Source organism: Varanus komodoensis, unplaced genomic scaffold (assembly GCF_004798865.1).
Source record: "Varanus komodoensis strain SLA01 unplaced genomic scaffold, ASM479886v1 scaffold109, whole genome shotgun sequence".
NCBI classification, from domain to species: Eukaryota; Metazoa; Chordata; class Lepidosauria; order Squamata; family Varanidae; genus Varanus; species Varanus komodoensis.
The window spans coordinates 389,309-407,220 of record NW_025335313.1 but is presented as its reverse complement, the minus strand read 5'-3'; the positions used below and the strand labels follow the sequence as shown (position 1 = coordinate 407,220).

Below are 17,912 nucleotides of genomic sequence, written 5' to 3'. Positions count from 1 at the left end.
CAAATGATGTGACTCAGCATAATTAATATTGTTTTCTGGCTAAAAACACATTGTGAAAACTGGCCCAGAGTTCCTGGGTCTTTTTTGTTCAAATTCTAGGCCAAATAGGAGTGGGGAGAACAAAGTTTGTTGGATGTACAGTCATTAGTAGTTCTGAATGAAAATTATGTACCAGGTTATGAACTTATAGAAATAGCACATTTTCAGAACTGAAGCAAATACTGGAAGTTTTTAATTGCTGTAATTTCCAAGATTACTGCATGTAGGATGGAACCATAAATACAGGTCACAGTGCAATGATACTCTTTACATAAGTGTGGAAGGGCACAACAACACTGCTTTCAATTCTTCCCTCTTTCCTTCAGCATCCATGAGCTTTTTAAGGATTTCATTTAGTATGGCAGGAAATTTCCTGAAATCCTATTAGAAGTTTGAATGCAACATTCTTAAAATTCCTAGTATTAGTAAAAGACTTTTTGATTTTTGCAGAGAGAAAAGGAAGGCACATTCTGGGCTGTTGGCCTAATCTGGCCCACAGGTGTGCTCACACCTGCTCAAGGGGGCTGACCACCCTGCACAGGCCTGGTCCCCTACCCATGCCCAAGCTCCTGCACCTCCTTAAGCTTCATGGCCTGGTGTGGAGGCTTGGAAAGGAGATGGGGAAAATGAATCCTGCCGTTATCTCTGATGGGATATTGCACAACCCAAAGAAGAATCATTGTTACTTCTGATCAGAGATAACATGGTATTTCCCTTACTTGCAGGACCAGTTTCTTCAGCCCTTGTCAAGTCCCTTCCTCTGTGTCAAGAAAGGCACAGAGCTCTTATGCTTCTGACGCTATGGAGGAAAAAGAAGGGCTAGAGTGTGACAGCACGACGTCACAAGATGAGCCAGGGCTTTGGGGGCCTTTTGATGTTATCTGCCTCATTGACTTGGTCCAAGGTGGCATTCCAGTCCCCAGACCTAAAAACACCCCTGGCCCTGGCCGTAGAAAGATGGAAAAGGCATAGTCATCACAGCAGGAAGATCAGCTCTCAAATCCTGTTGACCGTCCTTTTCAAACGGGGGCTCTATAGCTATGTCACCACTAGAATTCCCATGATGCCCAGCCAGCACTGCTGATTGGTGCTTTAGCATATGTGATGTAGTGTTTGTGCATGTGTGTGAATAGCTTACCGATGAATTCTGTATGGGAAGAGGCTTCAAGGCCTAACTACCTGTTACACTCTTGGTGCTGCATGCTTCCACATCAGAAGGACCTACACTTTTTGCTTCTTGGTGTTTGTGGGGGATAGAGAGAGTTCCATTGGAATGGCAACATGCATGAAGGGGAGGTTTAATTCTTCCCTCCCCAGCCAAGATACTGACAGAATCAGATACTTTCTCCTGCAGTTGACAATACTGCTTTCTGGGAGGAGTTTAGGCAATCTAGTTGCTTTCAGCCATGTAAGTCAAATTTGAGCCGCATCTGTGGCTTCTTCCCATGCTGCTTTGGAAAAGTACAGATGAAAGAATAATTAATGATGTGGTTCCTTCTTGGAGCAGGTACCTTGGGCATGCTTTAAAACAAACAAGTTAGCTCTCTCAGTATTCCCTCTTAATTCAGTGATGGTTGAATATTTATTGCCAGTGTTATAATGATGCTTTTTTCCCTGCTCCTTTTTTCTCTATAATTTTCAGCCATGGCCCAGCGTGTCCAATCTTGCTAAGGATTTCATTGACCGCCTGCTCACAGTGGATCCTAGTGACCGCATGACAGCACTTCAAGCCTTAAAGCACCCCTGGGTGGTCAGCATGGCTGCTTCTTCTTCCATGAAGAACTTGCATCGCTCTATCTCTCAGAACCTGCTCAAGAGGGCATCGTCTCGTTGCCAAAGCACCAAATCAGCTCAGTCTACCCGTTCTAGCCGCTCCACCAAATCCAACAAGTCCCGGCGAGTACGAGAACGGGAGTTACGAGAGTTGAACTTGCGTTATCAACAGCAGTGCAATGGCTGACAATTCAGCAACATTCAGACCAGTCCATTCTTCTTCCATCGTCAGGACATGTTCTGCACTGTGTCTATTAAGAGGGGCTTGGGCTCCACTTGCCCTCTTTTTTATCTCAAAGACCAACCTTCTTCTTGTCTTGAAGGAGATGCAGCTTTTGGGACACTTCACCCAGGTAGGGTCAGTTAACAGTATCTGTCCCAAGATGGGGAATTGGAAAAGTCTGTTTCGTTGCCTGACATACTGGAGCCACACGGAAGAGAAGATTCTTACCCAGCCTGGAATCTTTACTGTTCCTATCTATTTATTGACTTCAAGTTAACAAAAAATCATCCTTGTTGCTACAGGGTCTGGTCATCTGGAATACAATCTTCTACCCACTCACCTGGGAGAAATCACTATCAGACTCCTTGGGACTGACTTCTGAGTAGACACATATAGGGTTGCACTCTCTTTAAGGGGGAGGACTTTCAAAAGGTGTCTCCTTGATTTAAAATCAGGATCAAAGGACATCTGGATGTGCCCAAAGCACTTCTCCAAGAGAATACAGAGGGATGGCTAAGTTTCTCTTGTGGCTGCAGCTTCTCACACTGTATCAAACATTACTCCAGAGCTTCTGATAACATTAGAAGTGGTTTTGGGGGGGCATAAGGGGCTGGAATGGGGAGATCTGAAAGCCCCCTGTATGTGTGGAGCACTGTGTGCATCTCTCTGGAGGCTCATTTTGCAGCCTTTGTTTCTCAGAGTCACAATTTTCACTAAAACAACTGCCTTCCATCCATATTGCTGTAAAATGAGGACCAAATTCTACATTGGTTCTGGTGCAAGAAATCAGAGATTATCACTGCTAGTGCTCTTCTCCCTCTTTCCCTCCACTTGCTTCTTAAACCTGAGAAAGGGTTGTGCCTTAATCACATAGCCTTGCTGGAAATGGGCTGGGCTCGACTTTGTCCCCCCTCCTTTTCTCCCACGTATTTTGGAGTATTGTCTTGGTTTCCATTATATCTTTCCATTTAATGCTGGGATGAATTATAGCCAACCCAGTCATTGTTCTGACTCAGCCGAAGCTCCGGTGTGTGACTCAGTAATGCAACATTGAAAGCAACCGAGAAAACCACGGGCAGCTTTCTTCTCTCTTCCAGCATCCTATGCACATATCAGAGCACCTCCCACCCCAGCAGCGACATCAAAGTTACAGGTCGCCATAAAGGTCTGAGTTAAAAGCTTTAGTGGGTTCTGACAACAGCAATGCCTTCCTCTGCAGATGGCACAGTGGGGTGCAGACAGTGCAGCTTAGAATCATAAAATTACGGTAGCTTAACGGGACCCAAAGATAATCTACAGTGTACCCCACCCCCCATGGATTAACCCACTTTTTCTGGTTTTAGTGTTCTGCAAGCAAAGAGGCAGAGAGCAAATGAGGTAGCTCAGTGCCGGAGCTGCCTCTTGAATCAACATGAAACGATCCCGATGGTCACAGTGAAAAAATTTGCTGCATATTACAGCAGCAAATCTCCAAAGTTGCTAGCCAACATGAGCAGGGGAAGGAGTTATTCCGTCTGTCTTCAACTTGGTCAGGTCTGAATATGTAGCAGAATGTGTTGCCTTAGCCTTGAAAAGGTCTGATTGACTCTCAGTTCAGGCAGCAGATGGGAGATTGCTTTTGGAATGTTCCTCTGTGGAAAAATATCTCCATGCATGTTAAAAACTAGTAGTTCAAGGAGCAAGCTAGAAAATTATTTTTCTGATGTGCTAGTTTTTCCCATTTTCAGGGCATATTTACAGAGGGATGAGAGTGGATTTAAAAAAGGCAATGATATTTTATTTCCACATTCTCCAGACCAGGCCAAACCATTGTCTCCCAGCTTGAAGCAAAGCTCACTCAATAGGCCTTCTAAAGGCTCTGTGAGATGTGTGTTCCTTGCTACGAGGAAGTCAGCAAGTGGAATGCGTGAGCTTCAGTCACTTTCCTTGTGCTATTTTTGATTGGAACAGGACCTTTTCAAGAGCTCTATTTCAGAAAAAACACCTATTCCATCCTATGGTGGTGCAACTTGTTTTTGCTAAGCAGAGTCACCCGAAATTGGCTTAAGGTCATTCCTGTCAGGCATAGTAGGCAGAGGGCAGTATCATTTTGGACAGTATCCTTAGCATAGACAAAACCTGCTTCTGTTATGATGAACAGTGACTCAGCCAGAAGTGTCAGGAACCAGGGTGCTGGAGGTGTCTGCAAGCAATGCTACTGCAGTGGGTTACTCCTCTTGCACACTTGAGTACCTTCTGCTACACACACACACACACAGAGGGAGAGGGAGAGGGTGGGGGAGCTGCTCTGCTGGCTGTCACTTGGGGCTGCTCATTAGCAAGGATCTAATTCTGCCCTCACCTTCCTGAGTCATAGTCAAGGTAAATGGACCGTGGGGCTTATGCACTTAGGAAGGTTCAATCTAGTTTTGCTACAGTGGGATTGGTTTATCTCTGCATTTCTCCAGTAAATGATTTCTCAGGCCAGAGTGACATCTAGTGGTTCAGGATACTCTTGTTCTCTTGCAAGTGATCTGGCTTTTATTGATGCTTTACTTCATACAGTGCAACAACCTGTTCTGTACAACCACAACAGCCCACTGCTGGCACACACCACAGTGTTTTTAAGACAAAGTGGGCTGAGGCTTAGGTGGCAGCCATCTGGAATATTCTGTGCCTAAATACAGCTTGTCATGTGTGAACCCAAGGACATGTTGATTATGTAAGGGTTAAACAACCCTTGGATAACCCATGGGCTCTTTTTGAGCTATATGAAGGTTGTTTAACTTTCACATAAACTACAGTTCCCAGCTTGACAAGCTGCAGCTGGATGTTGAATATGCAAATCATGGCTGGACCACATCACAGCCCGCCATAGCTTTAGTAAGTCATTCTGGACTGCTTTGATCATCTGACCCAGGTGCTTCAGTGAAGATTAGTTTGCAGTTAGATGCACCTGGTAGTGTGGCTAGAAAGTATGAGACTGTGTGCTGAGACTGTGTAGTTCTTCTAATTAACTTTTGTGGTGTGTATTTTACTGTGGAAGATATTGAGGTACAATGAAGAAGTCTCTTTTTCCCATTTCTTCCTATTTTTGTTGCCTATTCGGGGCAGGACACCAGTTTGGAGGTGGCTCACCCTGTTAGACCTGTACTATTGTCTGCAAAGGTCATTCTTACCTAAGTGTACAGGAATTTGCTTTATGTGGGATGGCAACCTGTACATGCTAGCAAGCTCTAATGAAATAAAAATTGTGAAAAATTAGAATGCTTTAAAAAAGCATTTCTAAGTCAAGAAAAATAACCTTATAGCCTCATTCTTCTGTCACCTCTGGGGTCAGCACAGTGCCTGGCACATACTTTCTTCTCTCCTGTTCTGCATTCATGCCAGCACAAGGCTGCCAAGCTGTTCTGTTGTCTGTATTTACTTCGACACATGTTACGATGACTACATTTGTGTACCAAGTCCTCTCTGAATTTGGCGATCAGTCCCTGCCTCGCAGAGCCCCTTCCTTCTCTTTTGAAAAAGTAAATGTAAATATATTGGAACTTAGCAATACTGTGTGAAAAGAAAACCCCCAGAAAACTCATTTTTTGTGGTATGAAATCCATCTGTTCACTGGAAAATGGGATGAGGACAATAGGTTATGTGTTAATTTTCCTAATATGAGGGGATTCCAGTGACATAACTGATAATGGAGTGGGGGATATCATGGCTGTGTCATTGCAAGTGTCTGTTCCACGGTTTGTGGATGAGGATCAGCAAATATCCAGGTCACTTTCCGACATTTTCAAAAGTCCTCTTCTTGCACAGTGCTTTGCAGTGTCATTGTACTTTCATTCCAGCCAGCAGAGTTAGGAAAATCTATTCCTTTGGGACCAGGGACCTTAGGGCAACTTAAACGAGGGCAGACTGGACTAGGGTGCTATTCAAATTAGTGTCTTGACTTCTGTTGAGTACTCTAATGTTGAGGGCAGTATTTCTTGAAGCTTTTCCTCCATGAGTCCAAGCCTGTTTTTACAGATGAGTGAAGAGGTCACTTGTCTTCCTGTTTCCCCCTGAGTAAACTCTGAGATGGCCCATTCCAGGGAGCCCTCATATTTATCGTTTCCTAGCCAAGGGGCTGCTATTTTGAGTTGCAGTTGGAAGTTCCCGCCTGGACTGGGTTCCTCCGCCCTAGCCTCATGTTCACTGATGCTCTGTGATCCAAGAATTCCTTAGGCTTATATAAGCATTTCTGTAGACATTCTAGGCCTCCACTTCCCTTTTCCTCAGAATTCCTCTCCTTGTTGTGCACTGAAGGCTTTTCCTGACCACCCACTGAGTTTTGGGGGAGAGGTTTAGTTGTACAGTATTGGACTCCACAGTTGGAAGGGGAGGCCCCTGCCCCTTGGTTTGTTTATGAATGGCTTTTTTGGCCCTAGCTATTGAGGATGCCTGAGACTGGGTAAGCCATGTGGAAAATACACGGATCCCTGTGCTGGTACCAGCTTAGGCTGGCAGCACTATGTGTAACAGAGTAAGCCCCAGAAAGCACAATTTACACAAAACTGTGTGTCCTGAAACTTCAGATACCCCTGCCGTCCCCACCCTGGTTCATTTCTTTCTTCCATTAATGCTATGGAGCCAGCAGTTCACATGCAGCCATTGCTTTAGTTACCACGTCCGCTCCGCTGACAGTGTGTTTTCAGCTGAAGAGATTTGGCTGTGGCCACTTTCTTCAGATGCATCTGGAATTGCTGCAGGGATATGAATTGTGGCTGCAGCTCAGGCTTCCTCCCACACTGTGAAGAGGGCTTCTTCCAGATACAGGGCCCCCACTCCTTGAGGGCCAAACTGCAGATGGCAGCACCAACGCCTGTTCGGTGCCATCTTCCCTGTGAGCTGCTCCATTCCTTCATGCACGTCCCTTTCAGTTGCACTCACAGTGAGGAAGAGCAAGATAAGGTTGGGAGACGTGGCGCAGGCAAAAGTGACACGAGGGGTTCAGCAGAGAGCCTGTGTCTGCCAAAGGCTGTAGTTTAGCCCTCAGTCAGCAAAGTCTGTGAATAAGCTAAAACTGCTATCAGTGAAAGCCTCTGTGGCTGATCATGGTGCAGCGGGTAGAGATGCATTCTGGCTGACGCTGGTTTCCCTTCTTTCTGACACATACTAAACCGAAGGCTGAAAATGTGTTCTCTTGATCGCAGTCGAGCAGAATGTGTTGAGCATCTTGTGAAACCCCACTATTAATAAAGCAGCTAAGATGGGCTTCTGAGGATTTCTCACTAGCATTCTGCAAACAGCAGAGCACCAGAAAAAGATGGGAGAGGGGTTGCAAATGGTAGTCAGCTGCGTAAACTTTTGCCATAATTTTGAAAGTTGCCTGTGCCACATAGGCTGTACAGATTTTACTCCTGTTAACACATGCCTTCTTTAAACCAAATAAGGTCACTTCCCTTGGAATTCCTAGATTAAGACCAAAAGAACTTGCATCACTAGTAATGCACACTCTTCATCCATGTATGTTTCTTCTGCAACTGCCTCCCCTTTCCCCCCCAGTTATGCTGCAAACTGGTTTTGAAGGGTGTTAGAAGGAGCTTGATAAGGCACAAGGGCCCAGTGTTCAAAGGAAAACCCCAATACAATGTTAAAAAATCTCTCCCATTTGAGCCATTAGGCATCTCTAAAGCTGCTCTTTGGATCCCATTGCTAATATTTGTCACTCAGAAAAGACATTGCAAAAATGTGAAGTGCATTAATTGACAAAAGGTCCTGTGTCTAGGGCATCTTGCTTGCCACATGGACAAGCCCCCATGGTGAAGATCCGTCATGCCACTGCTTTCCCACCGTTCTGTTTTCCTTCTGCCTTATCTTTGTTTCAGCTGCTCCAGCACACCAAAGTGGAAGGCTGAGTGGCGTGCTTTAACTCCATGGTTTCAGGTTTACAGAGTCTCTTTCCAAATCAGCTTGTGTGCAAATGAACTTCATGCATCTCGAGGAACTGCAGCAGATTGCAGGAGATTTGGGAGCTTGTCGGTGGGCACACTGTGAGCAAACACTACTAATCTGGCCTGTTGCGCATTTATCTGGCACAAAATGAGAGTGCCCTAGAACACACCTGCTGTGGGCTGTGCATGGATTGGGGTTATCAGTGGTACTAAGTTGTCTTTTAGGGAAACCCATTCCCCATTGCTTGTTTTCTCCCCCAGGGGTGCCTGATAAGCAGTCAAAGGGGTTCTCTGGAATGCAGCTAGATAACTGCTGCTTAAAATGAAAAAGGCACACTGTTGCTCTCTGAAGAGTTACAGGGGATTTCTGAGGATTATGCACTCATGGTGGCTTGCGGACTGTGGGATGCCACTCCCTTTTAACCTCCTGTCTGCCTTACCTTCTCCCGTGTCCTGTGAATGTTTTTGTCTTGACCCTTCAGTCCCTCTTGGAAAGTCTGCACTGCAGGCCTTGAGCAACTTTTTCTGGCTTTCCCAGACCCTTTTCTCTCCCAGTACATCTGAATAGCCAAAAGGATTGTTCCAAGCCTTGCCCGTCTTCTCAATGAAACAGTGGGCTGTTTCTTTTTGTCTCAAGTACTCATGTCTGTGATATTTTTTAAACTTCTGCTGCCTTTTTTTACACTATGGAATCTCTACTTTTCTAGAGTGTGATTTGATACATGACAATTAACCTGTAATGTTGAAATTAGTGTATAGAATTATTTATTTTGTATATTCAGTTTTTCAGTGTGTAAATATATCCTGTTTATTCAGTAAAATGTTGATCCTCATGCAGTGTTTGGTGGACTTCTTTTGGCTGACTGGGTGGTGGTGTTTGCTTTAATAGATGCAGTGTGCATGTGAGAGGGGGCCTGGGAGGCCCCTTCTGACTCGCTCTGTTTCTATGTCTCCATATTGGAAGCGGCAGTAGCTCCTGTGCAGTTTTATGGAGGCTCAGGAAGCTTAATACTTCTTCGTCTTACTCTTGTGACATACTAAGAAAGCACAGGATGGGATACTGCCCAGATCTTGCCCAGGTCGCAAAGTGACTTGGATAAGATGAATTTGTTCCATGTGTATTTTTACTTACTGGGGATGCTTCAAGACAAGGCTTTTACTATACAGTTGCCTTGGCTGGTTCACAGAATTTTATGGGCACTCCAGATATTACTGCCTTCATTGGGTAGTCCACTTATAATTTTTACCACTTCTTCTGCCATGTGTCTTACCAGGAAAAAAATTAAAAACATTGAGAGGAGGAAGGGCAGACTACTTGCTCAGCGTCTTTAAGTGTTAGCACTAGGAAATGTTGTTTGGGAACATCCTGGGAAGGCCACTTGAGAGTTAGCCAAGCATAGACTGGTAGAAGGTCCTGCTGTGACCTGTGGAGACTGCAGACAACCTAGAAGTCCATTCCTTGATTTCTTTGGTTTGCAAAGAAGCAGCTGGAATTGCTGTAGGTTCAGAACATGTCCATATGAACATTTGTACTGGAATCCTGAACTGGTGAGTAAGATGAATGAGGTTTGCAAGGAGAACCTTTATTTGATTTATATTGAAAGATGCACCTGTTACCTCTGTTGTGCAAATGTCCTTTGATGCTTTTCCTACATGGAAAGAGGCCTGGCAGCAGAACTTCTGCTTTGGGGCAGTATCAGTTACAAGCTACCACTTGCTCTATCCAGTTGCGGAACTGAGAGACACGGGTGTAGACAGCTGGAGCCCAGACGCTGCAGTTGCTGGTGCCCCAGGAGACAATCCCAATCAAGTTCCATACTGAGCCTTTCTGGCACACAAGAGGGCCACCAGAATCTCCCTAAAGAGGCACAAAAGAGGTCGCTCTTACAAACCTGAATGGCTCCCCAGTGAGTGCTTTGGTACCTTGAGCCGTTTGATACAGGCAGGCAACACAGGGACCGCCACCTGTTTTCACCCATGACCCTTTACCATGAGTTTTGCCGACAGGGACTGATGGGAGGTGCAGGCCAAATCAGGTGGAGGGCCACAAGTTGCCTGCACTCGTTTTAAGAGCATGAGCCGTGGAGAGAGATGCCCTGCAACTTGCCCTCGGCCAGGAACCACCAGGTGACTGTTTCAGTCCTCCACTAATGTGTAATAGATAGGTAATGGGCCTGGCTTTCCTTGCAGGAGATTACGGGGATCAGGTAATCCCAGTACTACTCTGTGTGTTTAGGAAAAGCACTGTATACATGTAGCGCTTAAAATGAGCCATGGTCAGGCCCACCTGGTTTGCAGCATTTGGGGGCACATTGCATAAGGCCTTCCAGGAGGCCCAACCCAAACTGCCATACATGCGAAGGAGGATATTTACAGACCTGACTTGCCAGGCAGCCAGCCAGACTCCTGTTTCTCACCCCTCCACACGCTTGTGTCATCAACGTGATGGCTGCCAGTTTAGATGGCTTTGCAGGAGGATTGGACAGATTCATGGATTATCAGTGGCTATTAGCCATGACAAATGAAAATTCTAACAAAATGTTGTAGGGTACGTGTCCCTTTTCCGCATTCCTGCCAAGCACCCAATACCTCCTTCCAGGATACTCCCTTCCGTTGACCCTCTGGCTCATTTTTCTGCTTTTCTCTTTCAAAAAGCAGTCAGCATTCAGCACCCACAGCCATGGGACACATTCGATTTCAGTTTTCAGTCTCCCTCGGGTAAGGGCTTTTTTCCTGAAAGAATTTTTGTGCTTCTGCAGCTATTGCAGCTTCCTTCTGCCCTATTTATAGTGCTGCCTTGTACATGAGGGTTGCTGCTTAGGTTATATAAGGATCCATGATACTCTGGTCATTCGGCATCATACTGGACAACAATGTTGAAGAGGTTGTCTCAGGGCTTGTCGGTTTCCCAGAGGCCTCCAGCTGGCTGTTCCAGGTGGTGGAGTATGGGATTAGATGAGTCTCTGGCCTCATCTAATGGAGTTCTTTTTGTGGGGAGTGGGTGGGGCTCCCAGACCTGACATTTCCTGGGGGTGGGTGCATAGCTGTTAGGCCTCTAATAGGGGATCCCACTACTGTCCAAAGTGATTTCTTTCTGTCCTCTTTTTCTGCATGCAATCTGTGAAATTGGGTCACCGTGAGTGCTGGGCTCCACAAGGGCGAAATATTTGCTGGGAAGGGAGACTAAGACAGACCTTAGCTCAGCTGCATGGCTCAGCTGCATGGACACTTCTCCTGAACTTAGTCCAGCTGCAAGAAACAGTGTGAGAAGCTACCTTGCAACATAGGATTTCCTGTGCCCTCATCTCACCTTTAACAGGGATCTGCATCTCCAGGGTTTTGCTTGTGGGCTTTTGTATCTGTCATGTGCCTGTGAACAGACTGTGCAAAAGGGCCATGTGGCTTAAAAAGAGGAAATGTTCTGATGTGTGCCCCCTTCTTCAAAAGAATGAAAGTTCCCAAAAAGTACATCCCTCTCTACCCTGGCTCTGCTGTGCCAGGTGCATGCATGCTTGCCTGGCAGGAGCAGGCGCCCACAGCCCCAGCACAGGTTATGGAACTGGTGATTTGGATGCCCCAGTACTGCTGGCATTGGTTCACGGTCACCAAGGGTACGGCCACTTGCTACAGCCTGATTGCTGAGCCGGTTGCTGGGGAGAGAAGCAAACCCCCCAGAATCAGACTCAGTGAAGAAAGAGGGACCACCCACTCACGCTCAGTTGCGCTCTCTTCCCCTCCCCGCCACACTCTTTGCTTCTTCAGCCCTACAGCCACGCCTGGAGGATGCTTATTGGCAAGAAGCTGTGGAGGCTGGTGGCCCCAACGCCAGGGGGGTGAAGTATCCACTCCAGGCTTTAGTCTTAGCTCCTAAAGGAGCTATCCATGGTGCTGAGGCTTGGTCCTCTGGATAGTTCCCTCAAAGATCAGACTGAAATGCAGGGTGGATATGGTGCCCCACTGACATTGGAGCCCCCAGTCTCAATTGAACTGGGAAAATAAGTATCCCTGCTCTTCCAACCTGTAGCTTAACTTGCAACGTCTTTCTGATAAACTTTCTGCTTTGTCCCTGCATTCACTGTGCACTGGGATGGCCAGTAGTGACAAACACCAGGGCTTCTGCAGCTTTAAGTTCTATAGAGGTTGTACCTGTTGGACTCTCATCATCTGCACAACTATTCAAGGTGGAGGAGCTCTGTCCTTAGTTGTACCTGGCTGTCCTACAGTGCAGACTTTGAACCATCCCTCTAGGCTACTTTTCCTTTTTCCAGCCTGCCTTACCTCAGCAGTCCATGTACCTGTGCTACTGGTCTGTCCCCAACCAGTGGTAATGCACTTCAGCCCCGAGGGCAAAGTCTCCGTGGGAGAAGCTAAGCAGATGGGATACATGGGAATTTAATTGGACAGGAGAGGACAGTTTCAACAGGGTGATGTCATTATTCATGGTTCTAGAGTCCCAGTAGGGATGAGTGATGGCCTGGAAAACAAAAGTAAGAGGGAGAGATGTACATGCTGCAAGATCTCACAGGTTTCCCTCTGTTTCTCCCCATGGGATGCTCATAAGAGCTATTGAATCCTACAGAAACAATCCCAAGCCACGTGTGGAATCCCAAGGCTCACCATTTGGAGCCAGATGCAAAGTTGTGGTTCTGAAAAGCAGACACAAATGTCGAACAAGGTGTTTCTGAACCATGCTCAGCACAGGCATTTATTCATTTCCTGTCCCAGAACTGGCATCACACATGCCCTTTCATAAATATATTTCTTTTTTTCCACTAAGCTTCCTTGGTTTTAGCAATCAAATTTAGCCAGGCAGGGGAATCTTTTTGTTGAGCTATTGTTGAACCATCAGACGTTGGAAGTCTACTTCTGCCCACCTGATCCAAGCCCTTATGAAGGGATGTTCTTTGAGGCCCTTCCCAGGGCTGTAGTTGGCATACCAGCTGAAGCTATTAAAGGGCATCCCTAGGAATGTGGGAGGCATGAAGGAAGTTGAGATGCTCACAGTGGTGCCAGCTCATGCAACGAGATGGACTGGGATGGCGTAGATTGGCAAGCCTGCAAATTAGGTAGCAGAGAGAGAAGCAGAAAAGAAATTAGAGAACACAGAATATGTCCACCTCTTTCTTAGAATGAATGGATGGAAGGTTTTCCCTCCACGGTTCACGGTATGGAGCTCTAAGATCCCAGGGGCTGCATAAGTGAGCTGTGTTGGATAATATATCGAGAAACATAGACGCAGGGTGAGTCAGAAGGGGCCTCCTGGGCCATCTAGTCTGACCCCTGGCTCCAGCCGGCTCCACTTCCGCCTTCAGGGAAGGTGAGCTCTGCAGTTGCCCAGTTTCTCTCTGGTGTAGGGGGCAGTCCAGGGAGGAGGTGCTCCAGCCAGGGAGTCCACCTGGGCTTCCAGTGGCATTGCCACACCTAGGAGTGCTCCGTTTCGGGAGCTACCACCCTCTCCAAGTCAAAGGATCAGCCCACTGGATCAGCTCAACGTCTACCATGACATAACCAGATTTGGAAGATTTGGAAAATGAATGCTTCAGACGGAAAGCTAGCATTGTGCGGTGTTCAGAATGTTGGACCAGAAACCTATGAGATCTGTGTTTCCACTTCGCCATACAGTTCTCTGGGTGGTTTTGGGCCAGTCACAGTTTAATCTACCTCCTAGAGTTGTTCTTGTGGGGATAAAATGGAGCTATGTAAGCCAGCTTGGGTTTCCCAGAAGAAGGAAAGAGGTGGGATATAAATAATAATAAAAATGGCTACATTCAAATGTGAATGTTTGAGTCCAAATGTGAATCATAGAATAGTAGATGCTTCCAAACATAGGACTCCTGGCACTACATGGCACAATATAACACCTTGGCAATGGATCTCCTCTGGACTGGTTCTGCTCCAGAGCTTCTGTCAAACTCTCCCAGAATAGCAAAATGGTACTCAGGGCTGGAGGAAAGGAAAATGCTCAGACCACTGCTGTTGCTCTACACACTCCTTTTGTATGCAATATACAAAAGTTTTGATACGCAATAACTTCATGTAGATTTGTAATCTATGTGCTTATTTATGTATTAAATTTGTTTAATGCCACCTATTAGTCTCACACTCTTATAGCTGGACAGAAGAGAGATGGGTATTTCTAATCAGCTATATCTACTTTGGGAGTTTTTTTGTCACAGAATTAAGATTGGAGAACTACAGGATTAACATTTCCTGCTTTTCCACTATCTACCCTTTAGATGGTGCTGTGGCATTGCAGAATGGTACAAGCACACAAGTGGAAAAGATGTTTTCTGTCACTTTTACAATTAAATGCCACATTTTCCCTTCTCTGGGGAAAAGAAACTTGCCAAAAGTGCTTTTTAGACACGAAAACAAAACTGAAGGACCACATTGTTATCTAAAGAATCTGTAAATGACCATGAATGGGGAATGAAGAGTGCACAATAAATCCTTCATGTAGAAAAGCCCTCAGTGAAGCCAGGAGTAGGACGAGATCAGTCAGGTATGCAAGAAACAAGGAAAGTGTCATGAAGTACAAAAGAGAGAGGGAGGTGGGAAGCAGGGATCACTGTCAGGTTCTTCCCTGGCTCAAGTGCTTTGTATATTGTATTTATAATTGCTGTTTTATTGTTATTGTGTGTTTTACAAATTGTGATTTGCTCAGAGGGACTTTGGGCTGATGTAGCAAACAATGAGTCAGAAAATAAATAAATATACTTTACGAGGTGTGTCCAGAAAGTAATGAGAAAAGTCCCTACGCTCGAGAAGGGCTCTGTGAAGGGAGAAGCTGCCCAAGGTCACTTGGGGTGGGTGCCAAGTATACATTAGAACACTGATCAGGTTCATTCCAGCCCTGTCAGAGTTGAGACCTCCTTTTTTCTGACACCCTGTTCAAGTTCCTCATATTAGGAAAAATGCATGTGAGTTTGGAACAGCGGTACATGATAAAATTGTGTGAAATTGGGTAAAAGTACATCAAAAACTTCGGAAATGGTGAGGAAAGCTCATGGAGAAACTGCTATCATCTGCAATCATCTACCCACTTGAAGACTTCCAGGGATGCTATGAAGAATGGAAAAATCACTGGAAGCATTGTGTACACTCACAAGGTGCATACTTTGAAGGAGACAATGTTCAGTTGTAAAATTTTTTGATAAAACAATTTTAAAAATATTCTCATTACTTTCTGGATACCCCTCATATATAAGAATCTGCTTCTAGTTGAAACAAATTGAAAAGTTCCAGTTGGGTTTGCATTGAGACTGGTATTATTATATATTTACTACATTTGTTTCACCGTTCCTTTAAAGTCAGAACGGTGCACATGGTTACCACTCGGTGCCCTCTTCCACTGCAATTTTCTTCCCACAAGAATCGTGAAATGGCTTTGGCTGAGAGATGGAGCTTCATGGTTGAGTGAGAAGCAGAGGGGAGCAAATCATCTGATCTGCTGCTTGGATTCACCAATAGTTCTGCCTTAGCCTGTTGAAAAGGCCCTCCTCTTAACCCATAATATGCCACCAAGAAAACCGAGCTTTTCTTACCTTACATTACAGTGGGCAGCAGTAATAACCCAGTTTGCATTTATCAGGGAACCGCCACAGAAATGGTGATTGGAGCTAGTCTGGAAAAGCAGGAAATAGTGGAGGCTCATCTGGAGTAAACAGTGAGATAACAGAGGCACTCGTCTCTAGCTCTGGTAGCATCAAGGTAGGACTTTGGGGCAGAAGCCCACTTCACAGAAGTGCTGGTGGGCCCTGAAAGGCGGTTGAGTTGGGTTGGGTTGGCACATTTTGAAGGAAGGGAAGTAATGTGCATGACCATGCAGTCCTTGTCCAGAATTGCCCAAAGGCACTACTGGGTGGAGAACTTATCCCCGGCCCCCGGCTCCCCTCACTTTCACCCCAATCCTGTCTGGGGACTGAGCAGAACAGCAACACCATGTTGTGCCATCTCTGTTCACCAGATCAGTGGCTCCAAAAGCTCCCCATGCCAGAATGTGGCTCATCTCTCCTCTCTTTCAAGATGGCTTTGTTCAAGCAAACACCTCCAGGTTATTTCTTCTTGGCTCCTTCTGCAGTCAGTGATTAACAGCTGCTTCTAAAATGACGAGATGTACAAAGGACAACAGGAGGATAAGGAGAAATAGCGGCTTGTGACAATGCCAGTGGGAGGGATGGGGTGTGGATGGCATCATGTCCAGAGCTCTCAACAACTTTAAACTCAGTGGTGTGTGTGTGTGTGTGTGTGTGTGTGTGTGTGTGTGTGTGTGTGATTGGTTGGTCTTTTAACATGGTAGGCCACCCTGGTGAATAGAAAAATGGGACATTTGTTCATTCTTTCATTCACTCAGTTAACTCAGCTAAATAAATTAGCTCTCCCTACCCCCAGTATCTGTCATCTGAAAGTCCTCCATGGTGAACAATTCTCCATACTTAGCAGGTGAACATATATGCAGATTTAATTCTTGGTGATTAAATTGATTAAATCTGTGCTGAAAGAAAGGAGTGGCAACCTGATCAAACCTAGCTCTCCTGAGGAGTCACTATGCCGCAACTGTCAGAGCTCGTCCTTCCTTCTCCGAGGCACCCCACTCCACAGCCAAAGCGGACACGGCCTTACCTGCAGTGATACTTGCCAAGGCCACAAGCCTGGTGTTGCATTCTCTCCGTTGACAATTCTCTCTGCGTCCCTTACATTTGGCTTAATTGATGGGACCCGCAGCCTAGGAAGCAACAAGCGGCCACTGGTAAGATTGGACTGCAGCATCCTTGCTTGCTGTGCTCCAAGCCCAGCTCAGTGTGATTTTGGTGGCGGCGGCAGCGGTGGCAAAACTGATACTTGCAGTAATGAGTTGATTTGCCTATAAATGTCCTACATGTGTGCGTGCAGTTGGAGTGGAGTGGGGAAAACTGCAGTTCCTGCTTGCGGCTGTGGGGTTGTCTGGAAAGAGACAGGAAAGCCAGCGCTGTGTGGGCACCTGCACACACGTGTGTGTAAAAAGAAAGGGGACAGGAGACCCTCGGAGGAAATTCTCTTGCTTTTGCGGTCTGCTCCTCTCTCCTGTAACCAGGTGCACTGGGCAGGAAGCCCCGGGAGCCTGTTTTGCTGGCTGTCTTGTGTGTGCTGAAGGAAGGAAACAGCAGCTTCCTGCCGGCTCCGTGCTCCATCACTCATGAACCAAGAGCGGGCAGGAAGTTCAGAAGGCTCCACCAAGGACCAGGCATCCCTGAGCTTGCAATGCATATGCTGGTACTACTCACCAGAGACAACGCCAAGCAGGGCTACGTAGACAGAAGCTACCCACAAAAAAGCCATTTCAGTTGGTTCAGTTGTATCCCCTGGGAAATTCAGATTGCTCAGGGCTGCCTATTTTATATCACCACAGCAGCTGTACCATGAGCAAGCTGGCACCTGCAGACCTTGAGCTGATAATACCAGCAGGCCAAATTTAGCCTTGTTTTGTGGGCAAGCGCTATGCCAAGAGGTTTCTCTGCCAGCACTACGGAGCTGCCAACGGCACCTGTTTCCCGTAACTGCCTCCACCTCAGGGCTGCAGGAGAGGCTTCATTGTTCAGAATTATCCTGTTCAGTGCTTAGATGCTCAGCCGTGGAATCACCGGAGAGGAGGCAGGCCCCTTGTTCAGGGCTCTGCTTGCGGAGAATTCCCCAGGGCGGTGCTTCTGGATTGGATGTGGGAACTTTGCCATTTAGAGTGTGAAGTGGTGTCAAACACACATTCCTGTCAGCCAGCAAATTAGCTACCCAACCTCAGATCTCCCTTCACCTCCACCTTTTGGGGTTTGTGAGCATATTCGGAAGCAGGAGAAATTGGCATGGGCACAGCCACCAAATGGCTTCCATGGGGCAGGGTGACTCACAGAAAGGTTGCTGTCGGAGTCTGGGGGAAGTTACTCCTGAGGCTCAACCTGTGATTGAGCCTCACTCTTGTAATCAAGCTTCCAAGG

The 17,912-nt window shown here is 46.4% G+C and overlaps 2 protein-coding genes across 3 annotated transcripts in view; one reads left to right on the top strand and one right to left on the bottom strand.

Moving 5' to 3' along the window:
* Nucleotides 1–8,777, top strand: part of PSKH1 (protein serine kinase H1) — a 41,139-nt gene extending 32,362 nt beyond the window's left edge. For both annotated transcript variants that reach the window (XM_044419817.1, XM_044419816.1), the window contains one exon: nt 1,682–8,777. In XM_044419817.1, the coding sequence (XP_044275752.1) occupies nt 1,682–1,999 (318 nt within the window). In that variant the 3' untranslated portion in view covers nt 2,000–8,777. The remainder of the gene's footprint in view (nt 1–1,681) is intronic.
* A 779-nt stretch (nt 8,778–9,556) lies between these two features.
* On the bottom strand, nt 9,557–16,934 carry CTRL (chymotrypsin like). The gene is given in 7 exon segments (XM_044419815.1): nt 9,557–9,802; nt 11,461–11,568; nt 12,214–12,325; nt 12,327–12,418; nt 13,806–13,887; nt 15,489–15,568; nt 16,567–16,934. Coding segments are annotated over 7 exon segments (783 nt in total). The 5' UTR covers nt 16,714–16,934; the 3' UTR covers nt 9,557–9,640.
* Nucleotides 16,935–17,912: the final 978 nt, after the last annotated feature.